This window comes from Chionomys nivalis, chromosome 1 (genome assembly GCF_950005125.1).
Source record: "Chionomys nivalis chromosome 1, mChiNiv1.1, whole genome shotgun sequence".
NCBI classification, from domain to species: Eukaryota; Metazoa; Chordata; class Mammalia; order Rodentia; family Cricetidae; genus Chionomys; species Chionomys nivalis.
The window spans coordinates 78,887,772-78,906,095 of record NC_080086.1 but is presented as its reverse complement, the minus strand read 5'-3'; the positions used below and the strand labels follow the sequence as shown (position 1 = coordinate 78,906,095).

Genomic DNA, 18,324 nt, shown 5'->3' with positions numbered 1-18,324 from the left:
AATCAGAAATGAACATGTAGTTGCCACTCTGCAGCCGTACATTTCATTGATTCTGGTCCGCTGCTCTCTCAGCTCCATGCTTGCAACAAAATTTATGGACACTCCAGAAGCACAGCCCTATTGACAGACAGAACTTTCCAACAATAAGACAGACAGACAAAACTTTCTCCACGCATGAAACAGACAAACTTTCCAACCAACCAGGACCAGGCAGGCTTCACTATTTACCTGATGTCTCACTGTTTTCCCTGAATGGGAGAATATTGGGGTCCCATTGAGCCCCCTCCACATCGCAGACCAGGATCTCACAGAACAGAACCAGACCGTGATTCCCCAGGAGGCCTCGGTAGATGCTGCTGCTTTTCTCAGCATGGCGTCTTAAGTCTGTAAAACCAGTGGCCGCCCTGGAGCCTTGAGATGTCTCAAGGCGAGTGCCTCCTGCACTGACCTCTCAGTGAAAGTCTGACTTTAGAATTTGGGTGGGTGATTTGAATCGCACTGGGGCCTCCAGAAAATGTTAATTCCAACAGTTGAGAATAAGATTACTACCAGCATTTTTTACACCAAATTTGAAGCAAGCTTTAAATACTGGCCAAGTTTATTTTTCCCTCTTCCTGTTTTATTATTTTGTAAAGAAGCTCTCTCATTTGCGTCATCTCTAAACATTTCTGTATAGATAGCTAAAAGGAAGGCCTTTTGAAGAAATTTTTAATTTTATTATTGTGTGTGAATGTGTGTGTGTCCCTCTTTTGGTCAATAGTATAGAATTAGGAGAAAATATCAATGAGATCCATGTCTGATATTAGAGAGAAACAGTTGGTCTCCCTCTCTCTTACACACACATACACACACACACACACACACACAAACATAGACGTGCATGTGTGGCGTGCATGTATCACAGTGCATTTGCAGGGGGCAGAGGACAACTTTCAGATGTTGATTCTCTTCTACTGAGTGGGACCCAGAGATCAAAATCAGGTTGTCAGACTTGCTGGCATCAGACTTGCCTTGACCTATGATCTTGACTGGCCATCTTGCCAGTCCCCTACTCCAAATTAAAATTTTAAATTTTGGAATTGTTATAGATTCATAATGTGACAATCTGTAGATTCTCTGTACCCTATTCCCACATGGCATCTTGCAAAAGGATAGTGTTGTGTCTCAACAGTCACGTCAGCAAGGATACATTAAGACCAACATTTCCATCACCTCAGAGTCCTTCACGGTGCCACACCCCACTCTCCCTTTTTTTTATTTATTTATTTTTCTTCCTGAAAAGTGTATGTAGCCTTTGTCCTCACCATCCCCCTGCTTCAGCTTCCCAAAGGCTGGGGTTATAGACGTACTAGCACACCTCCTTTTCCCCCTAATTCCTGACATCCAGTGGACTCTGATTCTTTGGTTTTGTCATCTGAAGAATATTAGATCGCGTACAGTGTGTAACCCTTCAGCATCATCTCCTTGTAACCCCCTCTAGTTTCATCCACATTGTATCATGAATCCCTCCCTTTTATCACCAGGTTTATCACTTTAAAGTCTCTCCATGTATAATCACCTGACTGACGCTTCTCTCTTTCTTCCCCTCTCTCCTCCCAGCAATGCCAACTGAGTTCCCCTCTGTAAAGCTGAGAAGCGATTGCTCAAGGACCTCCCTGCAATGGTACACCCGAACCCAGAACAAGATGAGAAGACCCAGCTTGTTATTAAAAGACATTCTCAAGTAAGCACAGCCTCCAGGTCAACAGCATTAGATTCTGAGAAGTTGGTACCTGGAGAAGTTATTAGAGGAAACCACTGGGTTCAAGAAGTGGGTTCAGCCACAGCTGAATAAAGCTCAGTGTGTAGAGGAGTGGGTTTATGCGCGGCTTACATTTAATAGGTGGGTTTGATGGGAGCACCATTCCTAGCAGCTGCTCAGTGTCGGAGCCTGGATGACTGAGAACAGCTTGGATGCTTGTTCTTCATGCCACTGCTTACAAAAGAGGCATTCTTAGCTATTGTGAGCTCATGTAAATCCGGCAAAGTGAGGTATCCTCAAGACTCCTAGATACCACTAGATATAGAACATTAGAGAAGACAGCAGATGTTGAGGCCAGGTGGCCCTTAGATCTCAGCACCTGGGAGAATTAGCAAACCTGGTGGGTTTCTTTGGTACCAAACCAAGTTGAAATCTTCCTTCTTTCTTTCTTCAAATTAAATCCCATTTTGTGCGTGTGTTTTCATACTCAGCAGTATGCTTTTGAAGGGCAGAGGGCAGATAGGTGGAGTCAGTTCTCTCTGTCACCTTGATGTGAACCGCGAGCTCAAACTCAGATTGTCAGGCGTGGTGGCAAGTGTCTTTACCCACCAAGCCGTCTTGTCAGCCCTGTTTTAAAAAATCTATATTTATGTAGTGTTTGTGTGTGTGTGTGTTTGTGAGAGAGAGAGAGAGAGAGAGAGAGAGAGAGAGAGAGAGAGAGAGAGAGAGAGACTAATTTAGGAGGTGGGAAAGGAAGGCAAAAGGTTCTATGAATACTTTGATCCCATTCAGTCTCAGTCAGCTGGTGTGTTTATTGAGGCTTACAACATGTCTACCACTAAATCAGGTGCCTGGTGTAGGACCTCAGACCAGGCGGACCTAGGCCCATGCGGAGTGGTGTGTGTGCAGGGCACACCCGTGCTAGGAAGTACAGCAAAGGGAGGCACATGACACACATGTGGGGATGTCTTTAAAGCTCTTTCATTAAAAGAAAAAAAAATCAAGCCGGGCGGTGGTGGCGCACGCCTTTAATCCCAGCACTTGGGAGGCAGAGGCAGGTGGATCTCTGTGAGTTCGAGACCAGCCTGGTCTACAAGAGCTAGTTCCAGGACAGGCTCCAAAACCACAGAGAAACCCTGTCTCGAAAAACCAAAAAAAAAAAAAAAAATCAAATTGGGAATCCAGCTCAGTGGTAGAGCATATACCTAACATGCAAGAAGTCCTGGATTTGAACTCCCACATTCCATAACCGAGGTGTGTTACTGTAACACTTAGGACGGGGAGGCAGGAAAATCAGGAGCTCACGGTCTTTTGCATCTCTATAGTGATTTTAAGGCCATCCTGAGATACATGAGACTGTCTCAAAAAACAAACAACAACAACAACACGGGGTGCAGTGCAGGTGGGAAAGATGGCAGGAGAACTGGGAGATACTTCAGTCGCTAAAGTCCTGAGGACATAGTTTCAATCCCCAGGGCCCAGAACCACATTAAAGAAGCCAGGCAAGGTAGCATGTGCTTATAATCAGAGCTGGGGAAGTCCTAGAGATGGTTGGAGCCTGGAGCTCACTAGCCAGCCAGGCTGCTTGGAAAGTTCTAGGTCGATAAGAAAATAAGGATAGGAGGCAGGAAGTATCTCGGAGGGTAAAGGTACCAGCTAACCAGCCTGATGACCTGGGAGCTATATGGCTGAAGGAGAGAACCAGCTCCTACATACAGTCCTCCTAACTTCCACACAAGCTGTGACACACATGGTATGCCTACACAGACATCACACACACACACACACACAGTATTGCATGTATGCCGTATACTCTCGGGTTTAGAGAGAGGAGTCAGTCTACTGAGTTCATGAGATTACAGTCAGAAAGGTATCAAGCGCCCAGTGAGGTGCCTCCTCACTGTCCCGTTCTCTCCTTCGGCTCTGGAGAACTAACTTACCTGGATCTTGTATGTGGAAGATATATTTTTTTGTATGGAGATTTGTTCTCTCCAGGCTCAGCCAAGCCATTTTCTTTTCTTTTCTTTTCTTTTATTTATTTATTTATTAGAGATTTCTGCCTCCTCCCCGCCACCGCCTCCCATTTCCCCCCCTCCCCCAATCAAGTCCCCCTCCCTCATCAGCCTGAAGAACAGTCAGGGTTCCCTGCCCTGTGGGAAGTCCGAGGACCACCCACCTCCTTCCAGGTCTAGTAAGGTGAGCATCCAAACTGCCTAGGCTCCCACAAAGCCAGTATGTTTAGTAGGATCAAAACCCAGTGCCATTGTTCTTGACTTCTCAGCAGTCCTCACTGTCCGCTATGTTCAGCGAGTCCAAAAGCATGGGATAAAACCGGACTCGCTGAACATAGTGGACAGTGAGGACTGCTGAGAAGTCAAGAACAAAGCCATTTTCATAGGCAGTCCCAGATCCTGACCGTGTCCCCAGTCCCAGGGGAAGGTGACGGTGCAGCAAGTGGAAGGGAGAACTCCGGAAGTCTCAGAGGCTCCCAGCAAGCCCTCCCTCAGGCATCGTCATCCTCAGATCAGCTTCCTTGGTGGTTCGCATCCGTTAGAGTCAGCATAGATTGCTAGGGGCTTTATTTTAAAAACTGCCTCTGCCTGAAAATACATGATTTTTCTCAAAAGCTTATTCCTTAATGTTGTTTTTATAAAAACATAGATTGGAGAGTTGGAGGGATGTCTCCCGAGTACTTTGTGAACTTTGAGTGGACATGGGTTTGATTTCCGTCACCCATGTAGTGGCTCATAGCCTCCTGTAACCCCAGTTCCAGGAGATCTGACCCCTTCATCTGGCCTCCTTGGGGCCCAGGCACACATGTGGTGAACATACATGTATGTGGGCAAATACTCATACACATAAAATAGAAGCAAATAAGACTTAAGGATGTAGATATTAAACTGTGGCTTAGACATTTTAACCTTTCGTTTATCACTGTTACTGGGGTCTCATTAAAACTGAGATCTTGGCTGGGCATAATGGGTGCACACCTTTAATCCCAGCACTGGGAAGGCAGAGGCAGAGGATCTTTGTGAGGTACAGGTTAATCTGGTCTAACCTGGCAAGCTGCAAGACAGCTGGGACTACTTAGAGAGACCCTGTCGAGAGAAAGGACCAGCAACAGCAAAACACTGAAATCTTTAGAACAAAAACTAGACACTCCAGGGACTGGGTGTCTATTTCTGTGTGTGTGTGCGCGGTGATAAACTAGTGTGAACTTATGAGAGCTACAGAGAGCTCTTTGATGCACTTAAGTGTAACTGTTAGTGCCCTCTAATTACTCATTTTGTGTAGAATTCTCTAGAAATACAAGTAGACTGATTTTTTTTTACTTATTTATTTATTTTTATTCTTTTTTAATTAAAATTTCCACCTGCTCCCCATTTCCCATTTCCCTCCCCTCCTCCTAAATATTGCCCTCCCCCCACTTCCCTCCCCCTATCCCCACTCCTCTTCTCCTCCCCCCACTCCATTCCCCCTCCCTCTCGATACTGAAGAGCAGTCCAAATTCCCTGCCCTGCGGGAAGACCAAGGTCCTTCTATCTACGTCCAGAAAGGTGAGCGTCCAAACAGGCTAAGCTCCCACAAAGCCCGTTCATGTATTAGGATCGAAACCTAGTGCCATTGTCCTTGGCTTCTCATCAGTCTTCATTGACCGCCATGCTCAGAGAGTCCGGAATCAACCCATGCTTATTCAGTCCCAGACCAGCTGGCCTTGGTGGGCTCCCAATAAATCCGTTCCACTGTCACAGTGGGTGGGTGCATCCCTCACCCTGATTTTTTGGTCATGTTCTCCCTCCTTCTGCTCCTCATTTGGACCTTAAGAGCTCAGACCGTTGCTCCAAATTGAGACTCTACCTCGATCCATCGCCAGATGAAGGTTCTAAGGTGATATGCAAGATATTCATCAGTATAGGATAGGGTCATTTCAGGTTCCCTCTCCTTAGTTGCCCAAGGTACCAGCTGGGGACATATTCCTGGACACCTGCGAACCCCTCAAGAGTCAAGTCTCTTGCCAACCCTAAAATGGCTCCCTTAGATAGGATATATACTTCGCTGCTCCCGTATCCATCCTTCCTATATCCCAACCATCCCAATCCTCCGAGCTCCTCCCATCCTCCCCTTCTCATATTTCTCATCCCATTTCCCCTTTGCCCCATGCCACCTCACCCGCAAGTTCCCAGTTTTTGCCCTGGAATCTTGTCTACTTCCCCCTCTCCATGCGGATGACTATATGATTTTCTTTGGGTTCACTTTCTTATTTAGCTTCTATAGGATCACACATTATATGCTTAATGTCTTTTATTTTATGGCTAGAAACCGATTATGAGTGAGTACATCCCATGTTCCTCTTTTTGAGTCTGGGATACCTCACTCAGGATAGTGTTTTCTATTTCCATCCATTTGCACGCAAAATTCGAGAAGTCATTGTTTTTTACTGCTGAGTAGTACTCTAATATGTATATATTCCACACTTTCTTCATCCATTCCTCCATTGAGGGGCATCTAGGTTGTTTCCAGGTTTTGGCTATTACAAACAATGCTGCTATGAACATAGTTGAACAGATACTTTTGTCATTTGATGTGGCATCTCTTGGGTATATTCCCAATAGTGGTATTACTGGATCTTGGGGTAGGTTGATCCCAAATTTCCTGAGAAATCGCCACACTGATTTCCAAAGTGGTTGCACAAGTTTGCATTCCCACCAGCAATGAATGAGTGTGCCTCTTTCTCCACAACCTCTCCAGCAAAGGCTATCATTGGTGTTCTTGATTTTAGCCATTCTGACAGGTGTAAGATGGTATCTCAAAGTTGTTTTAATTTGCATTTCCCTTATCGCTAAGGAGGTTGAGCATGACCTTAGGTGTCTTTTGGCCATTTGAATTTCTTCTGTTGAGAATTCTCTGTTCAGATCAGTGCCCCATTTTTTAATTGGGTTCATTAGCATTTTAAAGTTTAGTTTCTTGAGTTCTTTATATATTTTGGTGATCAGACCTTTGTCTGTTGCAGGGTTGGTGAAGATCTTCTCCCAGTCAGTGGGTTGCCTTTTTGTCTTAGTGACAGTGTCCTTTGCTTTACAGAAGCTACTCAGTTTCAGGAGGTCCCATTTATTCAATGTTGCCCTTAATGTCTGTGCTGCTGGGGATAAACGTAGGAAGTGATCTCCTGTACCCATATGTTGTAGAGTACTTCCAACTTTTTCTTCTATCAGGTTCAGTGTGTTCAGACTAATATTGAGGTCTTTAATCCATTTGGACTTGAGTTTTGTGCATGGTGATAGATATGGATCTATTTTCATTCTTCTACAGGTTGACAACCAGTTCTGCCAGCACCATTTGTTGAAGATGCTCTCTTTTTTCCATTGAATACTTTTAGCTCCTTTATCAAAAATTAGGTGTTCATAAGTTTGTGGGTTAAAATCAGGGTCTTCTACTCGGTTCCATTGGTCGACTTCTCTGTTTTTATGCCAATACCAAACTGTTTTCAATACTGAGGCTCTGTAATAGAGTTTGAGGTCAGGGATGGTAATGCCTCCAGACGATCCTTTATTATATAAGATTGTTTTGGCTATCCTGGGTTTTTTGTTTCTCCATATAAAGTTGATTATTGTCCTCATCAGGAAATAACACCTTTCTTTAGCCCTCTGGTGACCTTTTATCAGTGCTTCTCAACCTTACTAATGCTGTGACCTTTTAATACAACTCCTCATGTTGTGCTGACCCTCAACCATAAAATCATTTTCATTGCTACTTCATAACTGTAATATTGCTACTGTTGTGAATCATAATGTAAATGTCTGATATGCAGGACATGTGACCCCTGTGAAGGCTGTCTGACCCCGTGGTTAAGAAGCACTGCCTTAGATTCTGCTTTTATTCCATTTGAGTTAGGATTGCACTTAGTTTAGGCTTTTCTCTGGGTGTCATACCTGCATTGCTGTACCTGATTCCCTCCTAGGTGTACGTTGGTTGTGTTTGGAGTGTGGCTCCTGTACACCCTCAAGCTGAGTTACACTGTTGAAGAATGCGACATGAAAAGAATGGACTACATGGACCCTGACCACATCAAGGTAAGCTACTGCATGTGGTTTAGACCCAGCGTTTCCAAACACACACCGCCGCCAGCCCACCTCTACTGTGGGACGTAGACCTGCTAGTGAGTATCTGAACAAGGAATGTTCTAGTTTCATATCTGTTTCTGTGATAAAAATAACCTGACCGAAAGCAGTTTAGAGTAGGAAAGCTTTATTTCAGTTTCCAGGTTACAGTCCCTTCCGGGGGCGTCGAGGCAGGGACTCTTAAGGTAGACCTGCTTGCTATCCATGCAGAATTACCTTCTAACCGGGGAACTCATTCTCAGCCAAGACCGCTATCAGAAGCCATGAAGGAGCACTGCCTGCTAGCTTGCCCAGGCTCATACTCAACTAATTTCCTCTCGCAGGCCAGGACCACCTGCCCAGGGAATGGTACTTCCCACAGTGGGCTGGGCCCTCCCACGTCAATTAACAATCAAGACAGTTCCTGTAGACACGCTCATAGGCTAGTCCGATCTGGGCAGTCCCTCAGTTGAGACAGCATTCTCAGTTGACTCTAGGCCGTGTCCAGTTGACAGTTAAAGCTGACTAGGTCAAAGGAAAAACCAGTCTCGCCTACCCAGGGAGGGGGTCTCTGCAAACAGCACAGCCAGTGGAGTAGTGATCCGAGGCAGGCATGAAGGAAGTCCAGTTCAGCATGACTCAGCGGCTGGTGCTGGTTCAGACTTCTGGAGTCTGACACCACACAGTTTATTGTAGTCATATTTAATTATGGTACAATCTGAAAAAAAGGTTTCTGGTGGCCGGGCGGTGGTGGCGCACGCCTTTAATCCCAGCACTCGGGAGGCAGAGGCAGGCGGATCTCTGTGAGTTCGAGACCAGCCTGGTCTACAAGAGCTAGTTCCAGGACAGGCTCCAAAACCACAGAGAAACCCTGTCTCGAAAAACCAAAAAAAAAAAAAAAAAAAAAAAAAAAGGTTTCTGGTGTAGCACAATCCCATGTACACAGGAGGTGTCGTTACATGCAAACTCTCCTCAAGGTACACGTCACTTCTTCCATGAAAAAGGGCTCTAAAGATAGTTTACATGCCTTGTCTCAAGTGCCCGAGGAAGGATCAGATATGGTCTTGGTCATTCAGATAGTGCATAGGTCATCCGGGTTATTAGCCACCTTTGGTCCTGGCTGGAGGAGTTTGGGGGTCCTCTGGCCATACTAATAGTGCAACCTAAGCTATTAGTACCTCCATTCCCAGCCTTCTGGGCAGAACACAGCTATACATTTCTTCTGTCGAAGAGACAGCATGGCGTGTTTAACATTCCTGGTTTCCCTAGTGCTATCTGTGAGCACAAGGACAGACTTTAAAGACTTTCACATAGTATTTCAGTTTTTCTTTAAATTTTTATTGATGTTTCTAAGTGGTTTGATACATGAAATACAAAGTTCACTGGTAAACTGAGTGGTTAAATTCAGCAGAAGTGTTCGGCCCAAGGTCAAAGACGAGGTGATTGAAAACCAGGTGGTGTGGCAGGAGTGAACTCCAGTAGGAACAGGTGTTATATGTAGTGTGACTCACTGTGCCATTGTCCTGCCTCACCCAGCACGATGTCTCCACAGACGGTGGCCTGAAGGTTTGACCCACTTGCCCGTGTTCACGTCTAACATAGGACGCTAGTGCAGTTAGTCTCGGTCAGTGCTTGGTGTGTGCCCGGATGCAGCCAACCCAGTGAGCCCTCGAGATCACTCTGGATATGTAGCGTGTCACCTCCCTTTGTCACAGCTGAGATGGCCGGGGATTGCGGATAAAGCGGTCAGGCCGGGGTCCTGACCACTCTGTGGTTGCAGTGCCTAGAAGGCAGAGGCAAAAAGACCAAACCAGACCAAACCAAACCAAATCCAATGGTACTGGATCCCTTAGGCCTAAGTTTTCCCCATTGGGAAATGTCGGGGGCAGTGTGGTGTGTATCTGTGTAAATGCTTCCCTTTTTTTTTTTTTTTTTTGATTTGGATTTGCCCGTTTCTACTTTCAGTCTGTATTCTTCAGGTGCTCCAGCTTTTTGTGTCCAGACAGTTAAACAAGCCCGAGGAGCATAACCCTGTGTAGTCACGGGTTTTGTCTTCCTGCCGCCCCGCCCCGTCCTCCGACGTTTGCGGCACCGGTGTCCCACACCCGCTTTGGAGCCCGTGTCCAGTGTCCTCTGCTGAAGCTCCGTCCTCTGCCAATCTGCCTGGCCTTGCAGACATTCCCTGAAGCCCGTTCCGTTCCAAGGCTTTTCACAGTGCTCTTGGACCAGGGTTTCTAACATCCTGTCTGTTTTCTGTCTCCTGGGAAAGGCCTAAAATAATGGCATTTGGTGGGGTTTACTGTGGATTCTTCTGTCTGAATCTTTGCTGAACTTCCCCACTTTCTCATGCACCTTATTTTCCTGTCCTTTGAATCATGTGTGCCAGTAACTGCCTGCCAGTTGATGGCTCTGGAGTCTATGTAGTAGAGGAAAGAATGGTCTCTCACGTGAGGCTGAACACACTGAGGGCACAGGGTAGACATGGTGACTCTGGAGTCCGTGTAGTAGAGGAAAGAATGGTCTCTCATGTGAGGCTGAACATGCTGCGGGTACAGGGTAGACATGGTGACTCTGGAGTCCGTGTAGTAGAGGAAAGAATGGTCTCTCATGTGAGGCTGAACACGCTGTGGGCACAGGGTAGATGCTTTCTCCTAGCACTGTGCGTGGAGTACGCTTGTCATCCCCCGTCTCCAAACTACATGGTCTACAAGGATGCTCTGCTTGCTTTTTTAGAGGTCAGACAGTTATACATATGTGCATTTATGTGTGTGCACACCATGTCTGGTTTTCCCATGGGTCTTTAGACTTGTGCAGCAAGCACTTTGACCCTCAGCCATCATCCCGTTCCTGCTCTGATTATTGTAACTATTGCTCTTTTTTGAGATTTTTTTAAAAAAAATTTTGTATATAGATGTTTTGCCTGTATACATGCTTTTTATCTCAAGTGTGCAGTGCCCACAGAGACCAGAAAAGGGCATTGGATCCCTAGAACTAGAATTACAGATGGTTGTGAGCCTCCAGGTGGATGCTGGGAATCAAACCCAGGGCCTCTGGAAGAACAGCACCAGCCCCATAATCATTGTAGCTTTTGCCATTTAAAGTTCTTCTGGGCCCTAATGACTCTTGATAGAGACCAAAAGAAGACTCAGGACTGCATCTCTGAGACACCACCGGAAGGGAGGGAGCACTGGCCTAGCCTGAAAGATCTGATTTGGGGCAAATGATGAGACCTGCCTACGTGGCCTTAATGATGGAAAGATGTACTGGACCAGTAACCAGACTGCAGGAGAAAGGGCTTGAGATCTTTTCCCTCTGCTGCGCTCCCTCCCATATTAATTCATGTAAGTGTGTCACAAGTCTGCCGAACTGTAAATCATTTGAGTGGAATTAAGTTCGTACAGTTCCCAGTAGTCTAAGAAAAGCCCTGCATGCCCAGCTAGCTCTCAGGAGTTCTCTTCTCTCTGTGTTGTCTGTTCTGTTTTATCTTTGCCTCAGGCGTGCCCTGTGATCGCACAGTAGAATTTTTGAAAACCGAACCTGCTGCGTCTCCCCCCCCCCCTTGGTCTCTCATTATCTTCAGGAGCACATGGAAGTCCCTGAGTCCACTCTCGCCTCCCATCAACCCAGCACTGCCCCTGTTGTGTGCACTGGGTGGAGCTGCTCTTTCTTGTTACCCCTCAACCTCTTTCTTTCTCTCCACTTTATTGAGATGCAATTCGCGCATCATAAAGTTCACTGTTTAAAGCATATGGTGCAGGGTCTTTTACATACTTACCGTGGTGCTGCTTGGTGATGTGTATGGAGCCTTTCATCATCCCCCAAAGAAACTCCAGAACCATTAGCAGTTACTACTGCCCCAGGCAACTGTGAATCTCTCTGCCTCTAAGGCTGTTTCCTGTTTCATGTAAATACAGCCCACCATCTTTTGTTGCTGGCTTTTTGCATTTAGCAAAATGTGTTCGTCTTTCCAATTGAAAGCTAACACTGGAGCTGGGCATATTAGTCCACGACAGTAATACCAGCACTCAAGGCTGAAGCAGGGATTGGTGCCAGCATGCACTGTATAAAAGACCTGTTTCTAAAACCAAACAACAACAAAAATCCTCAAATTTCAAAATATAGGGAAGAATAAAGGAGAAAGTGTGCTAAGGCTTTCCACTGGGGAAGAGAGACTAGGGGTGTGTTATGTGCACATAGCCCCTGAAAGCCTGTGACAGCCATGGGAGAACTGGGGTCCAAGTGGATTATTTGAAACATAGGTTCTTTTTTGTTTTGTTTTGTGTGTTTTTGAGCCAGGGTTTCTCTGTTTAGCCCTGGCTGTCCTGGAACTTCCACTGTGTACCAGGCTGGCCTCAAACTCATAGAGATCCACCTGCCTCTGCCTCCTTGAGTGCTGCGATTAAAGGCGTGTGCCACCACCATCTATCTGGTGCAGGTTCTTTTTTTAAATTTATTTATTTATTTTACATCTTCTATCAACCAAACATGGCATATCAAGTTGCAGTAAGCTCCTCTCGTATTAATACTTGACAAGGCAACCCAGTATGAGGAATAGGGCCCAGAAGCTGGCGACAGTCAGACAGCTGCTTACACCCTTCTTGGTCCTACAAGGAGACCAAGCTACACAACTGTCACATATGTGCATAGGGCTTAGGTCAGCCCCATGCAGGCTCCCTGGTTGTTGGTTCAGTCTCTGTGAGTCCCTATGAGCCAAGATTAGTTGATTCTGTGGGGTTTTTATGGTGTCCTTGATCCCTCTGGTTCCTGCAATCCTTTATCCCCCCTCTTCTGCAGGCTTCCTTGAGCTCTGCCTAATGTTTGTCTGTGGCTCTGCATCTGTTTCCTGCAGTTGTTGGGTGAAGCTTCTCTGACAACATTGGCCTAGGCACCAATCTATGAGTATAGCAGAATATCATTAGGAATCGTTTTATTGACTTTTTGCCATCATGTTTGGTTCTATCCTGAGTCTCTGGGTCCTGGCACTCCGGCAGTGTCAGGTGTGGGCTCCCTCTCGTGGCATCGGCATGGGTCTCAGGCTGACCACTCCTACAATTTCTGTGACACCTTTACCCCAACACATCTCATACTTTTGGTTGTGAGCCTAGCCTTTGACAGCTGAGCCATCTCTCCAGCCCACCCCAACGCATCTTGTAGGCAAGACAAATTGTAGATCAAAGATTATGTGGCTGGGTTGGTGTCCCAGTCCCTCCTTTGGAAGCCTTGCCTGTTTACAGGAGACGGACAGTTCAGGTGATATATCCGCTGTTGCTAGGAGTCTTGACTACTTGGGTTATCCTTGTTGATGCCTGGGAGTTTCCTTGCACTAGGTTTCTATCTCACCCTGAAATGTCACACTTTTCCAGTCATCTCTTCCACTGCTGTCCTCCTCCACCTCCCACCCCATCCCTCCTGTTCCCATCTCCGCCTCCCCATCCACTGGTGATGTCTGCTCTTTTTTTCCCTTTGCAGTGAGATTCATGCATACCCTCCTTGAGTTTTCCTTGTTATTTAGCCTCTCTGGATCTGTAGATTGCAGCATGATTATCCTTTATTTTATTTCTGATGTCCACTTATGAGTGAGTACATACTAACTATATTTGTCTTTATGGATCTGGGTTACCTCACTCAAGATGATTCTTTTGTAGTTCCATCCATTCGCCTGCAAATTTCCTGACATCATTGTCTTTTACAACTGAATAATACTCCGTCGTGTAAATGGACCACACTTTCTTTATCCATTCTTCAGTTGAGGGGCATCTAGGTTGTTTCCAGGTTCTGGCTATTATGAATAATGCTTCTATGAACACAGTTGAGCAAATGTCCTTGTGGTATGAGTGTGCATCCTTTGGGTATACGACCAAAAATGGTATAACTGGGTCTTGAGGTAGATCAATTTCCAATTTTCTGAGAAATTGCCATATTTATTTCCAAAGTAGCTGTACAAGTTTGCACTTCCACTAGCAATGAAGGTGTTTTTCTTGTTCCTCTCCAGTATAAGCTGTCATTTGTGTTTTTGATCTTAACCATTCTGACAGGTGTAAGATGGAATCTCAGATTATTTCCCTGATGGCTAAGGATGTTAAACACTTTTTAAAGTATTTTTCAGCCATTTGATAGTTCTCTGCTGAGAATTGTTTAGATCTGTACCTCATTTTAAAATTGGATTATTTGTTTTTTTTTTTTGATTTCTAGTTTCTTAATATTTTGGATATTAGCACTCTGTCTTTTCCCGTTTTGTGGGCTGCTGTTTTGTCTGTTGAATTTCCTTTGCCTTTTAGATGCTTCTCAGTTTCATGAGGTCCCATTTATTAATTGTTGATCTTGTGTTCTGTTCAGGAAGTTGTCTCCTATGCTGATGTGTTCGAGGCTTTCTCTTCTATCAGGCTCAATGTATCTGGTTTTATGTTGATGTCTTTGATCCACTTGGACTTGAGTTTCGTGCAGGGTGATAGATACGGATCTATTTGCAGTCTTCTACATGCAGACATCCAGTTAGACCAGCACCATTTGAAGCTTTTTTTTTTTTTCATTGTATAATTTTAGCTTCCTTTGTCAAAATTCAGGTGTCCATAGTTATATGGATTTATGTCCGGGTCTTCAGTTGAATTCCATTGATTCACCTGTTTCCTTTTATGCCAATGCCATGTGGTAAAGGCAGGCTCTTGTGTGTCTCAGGCTTGCCTTAAACTCTTAGTAGCTCTTTTAACATCTTTAAAAAAAAAGTGTGTTTGTGTGTGTGTGTGTCTGTCTGTCTGTCTGCCAATGCATACATGACACAGCACACACATAGAGGTCATAGGACACTTACAGGGAGGAGTTGGCTCTTTCTGTCCACCATGCAGGTTTCAGGGATTGAACTCAGGCTCAGGTTGAGCTTATGGGGCACTTTTCCCTGCTCAGCTGACTCACTGTTCCCACCTTTCTTGGGGGAGGGACACACAAAACAACGGCAACAGCAACATTGAAAAACCAGTTTAACCCTGTCAGGTTGCCCCACTTTTCAGAAAGGTCTGGGCAAGATGTCGCTGATCTTCTGGTATGTGCAGCTTGTCATGGAGGGCTTGAGGTGGGCACAGCAGGAAAAGAGATGGGAAATGGGACAGTCAGGGGCCGCAAAAGCACAGCAGATAGCACTGGTTTGTTATATGTTGTGCAGCACAGACTGGGACCGCAGATGTGCACCGCACCCCTGGCTTTACCCGTGGGCAGATTTGAGCGCTTGTGCACGTGTAGTCTCAGAGCGAACCCTGTTAGCATCATTGGCTACATCCAGCTTCCAGAAACATGAGCAGTACCCTACCTGCCCTGTCAGATACTATTGTTCCCAGTTGTACTGGGCTGCCATTCATTCTGCAAGGCTGGGAGAGTAGCCGCTGAGTTGTAGAGTTTGTGTGTTCTCACTTAGCGGTGCCCATTGATGTGCCCGTTGTTGACAAGACCAGCGGTCGTCTCAGAAGTGACGTTCAGGCATATCGGGAGTGCTCAGACTGAAATTGTGCTTAAAGGGTATTTGAGGAGAGACTGTCATGTTATGTTAATTTAGGCTTGGTTTGAATGAGTGGTGGAGTGATTTGAACTTGGCCCACTCTTTTTTCAGGGAGTCAAAGACTACAGACCCCCATGGGGACAGCATTCTGTGTAGTATGGTTAATGATTGTGGCCCAGTTCCTCAGCTTTCTCGGCTCCGCAGACCCCACTAAGTGTGTTTGCAGTCTGCAGGCTCATCCTGCCCAGCTGGTCCTAGACCTGGGGCAGCGGCACCCTGCACACATCTCTGTTGTCTTTGGTACCACTTCCCTTTCCACAGAACACCCCAAAATGAAAAAGCTGAAGTCCCCATCCCGTGTCCACTGCTTTAACCCAGATGATACTGCTAGTTAAGAAGACCTGAAACTACCCAGCCTTTCTGTCCTAGCAGGCGAGTATGAACGCACACAGTAGGACTTACTCCTTTGGGCTAGTCTCTGAATTACACCATTTGCACTAAATTCATCTTGGGGTGTTCCAACCCTAGTTAGTTCCCTCAGATCCCTTTATAATCAGTTCTCACCTAATTCCACACAGAGGCCTCACTGTGGTGTCCTTCCCTTGAGTTTCCACCTCCTCACCTAGGTCTCGCTGTGGCATCCTTCCCTTGAGTTTCCTTAAGTTTTGTCTGCTTATTCACCGCGAGGCTGTAGACAGGTAACTTGTGCCTGAAAACTTGGCTCCTCGACTTTGCCAGACACTAGGCAAAATGCTTTGGTCCTCAAAGGGAGGAAGAAGCCAGAGTGCAATTACAGATATGGAAACAAGCATTTCCATAGTAACTGCCCCCAGGTCCCAAGAGCTGTCTTCCCATATTTAGTTAACCCGAAGTTCTTTGACCTAAATTCCCTCATCTCGTGAAATTATAGAATCAGCAGGCATGCGGATGGAACTCCGTTGTGTACTCACAAGTGTGCCACTTATTTGTGTTCTAAGAAACATGGTCCTTAATGGTAAGGAGTGGAAATGGCATGGAGATTCTGCTGCAGGAATTAGCTTGACCTTAATTCCCTTCGGTGAACTTTCATGCTGTGTTTCATGGCAAATGTCACATCATTAAACAGCTGGACCTTTAAGGTATCTTTCTTCTCCTTGTTGGTACTGAGAAGCTCAACCTGGAGACTTTGAAGAACTAAAGGTTTTATTTCCATCCTTAGATCTGACACAGTATCTTGTATCTTGTAAGAGTAACATCAGCTCTCTGAATCCCAGGGCCGTGTGGATGGTGCCACCCAGGCCAGGGGCTGGCGCTTGCCAGTCAGCCCTCCCTCACTTAGCTGCCGTGCTCCATTCCTTAAAGTAAGCTGTTCCTTCTTTGAATTATTTTTCTGAGCTGTGAACCCCACGTAGGGAAAGGAAGAGAGGTGCCAAAGTACATTCTAGTTTAGAAAAGTTAACCCCTGTGATTGCAGACACATTCAAAGCTCAGCGTGGCTACAAACAAGGGAAACAGAAGTAAGGAGGAACTTGCAGTGGCTGCAGCGTCCCCAGTGCCGTTTAGCCGTGTATGCTTGCTCGCTTCCTCAGATGTCCTGCTGGCTGCGAAGCAGCACAGGGAGAGTTACCGCAGAAGGTGACAGCTGGACCTTGGGCTCTGCTTGATTAAATTTGAAGCCTGAAACTGAATCCTTTGCCAGCACAGGGAATGAAATAAAATTTCACTCTCTCTGAAGGAAACTTCTAAAGGAAAGATTTGGCAACGTAAGAGAGCTGTGCATGCGCTTCCAGCTTGCTTGCAACCTCCTTCCAGTCCAGACGGAGAGGAGCTGCCCTGGGCCTCCGGCATGTATCCCAGCGGTTAACTGAGTCTTTGGGGCTTCGAAAATGGCTGTTTATGACCTCCAGACCTGGAGTCTATCGAGGTGAATGAAGAAAGGGGCGGCTCTGTGTGCTTTGCTTCCCCCAGTTTGGCTTTAAGACCCCATGAGGGATGGAGTCTCACCCGCCTGGTATTTGTGAGGACACAGGGTTATGACAGATTCTTTGCTCAGCTTTCTGACTGATCTGGGGAGATGCCAGTCCCTACCTGCGCCATCTCTGGAGTGTTGCTCTTTCCTGTGGGTGTAGAATCCTAACAGGATTGTAATGAATAGGGCTTGGTTTATATTATTCCGTTTACCTTCTATTAGGCTGTTTCAAGCCGTGGCATGTGCGCAGCCCAGAGCAGTAATTCACTCTACTGGTCATACCACCTCGAAAGCACAGGGACCTCAGCAGTGACCTCATCTTAGGGTACACACGAGGAGTATGAGGCTGGGAGATTATCTATCAGTTCCTCTTTTCCAAAGTGGAGTCAAGTCCCAAAATGCACATGCCTTTATAGGTACTAAATAACTTTTCAAGGCTATACTTTTAAAATATTTGAAAGGTTTTCTACTAAAATGAGGGAAATATGTTCCCCTCAAAAATATATTTTACAAAAATTAGGTAAGGCGTCTGGTAAGGCGGCTCTGTGTGTTAAGGTGCCTCCTTGTTGCCAAGCCTCGCAGTCAGGCCTTCCCTCAGTCCCACGTGGAGGAAGGAGAAAACTGGCTCCCGTGAGTTGTTCCCACACACCCCCACACGAACACACATACATGCTTGCACACGCACATGCACACACACACTAAGGCACAGGCACCCACACACACATGCACATGTGCACAGAATAAAGTGTAATAAAAATAGAGTAAAATTCTAAGAGTCTGAGGAAACCAGCTGAGGTGATGTTTCAGACTACAGCAGTGAGAATCTTTCTGACGCACGGACAGGTTTAAAGACAAGATGAGGTCCTAGAAATAGATGTCCTGGGCGGCACGGAACCTTGTGCCTCACATCCACCCGTACTCAAGTGCACACAGAAGGAAGCTGCACTGGAGCAGGCCTGAGGCAGTGTTCAGCATGTGGGACGTCTTCGGGCCTTGCCCACAGTAGCTGTGCTTTGCTGATAGGAGCCATTAGCTCTGGGACATGCACAGG

General features: G+C 46.1%; 1 protein-coding gene across 2 annotated transcripts in view; it reads left to right on the top strand.

The window, feature by feature from the left end:
- The window catches only part of St3gal5 (ST3 beta-galactoside alpha-2,3-sialyltransferase 5), a 60,633-nt gene that overhangs the window by 31,213 nt on the left and 11,096 nt on the right, over positions 1-18,324 (top strand). For both annotated transcript variants that reach the window (XM_057790040.1, XM_057790048.1), the window contains exons 2-3: positions 1,600-1,723; positions 7,701-7,812. In XM_057790040.1, the coding sequence (XP_057646023.1) occupies positions 1,600-1,723; positions 7,701-7,812 (236 nt within the window). The remainder of the gene's footprint in view (positions 1-1,599; positions 1,724-7,700; positions 7,813-18,324) is intronic.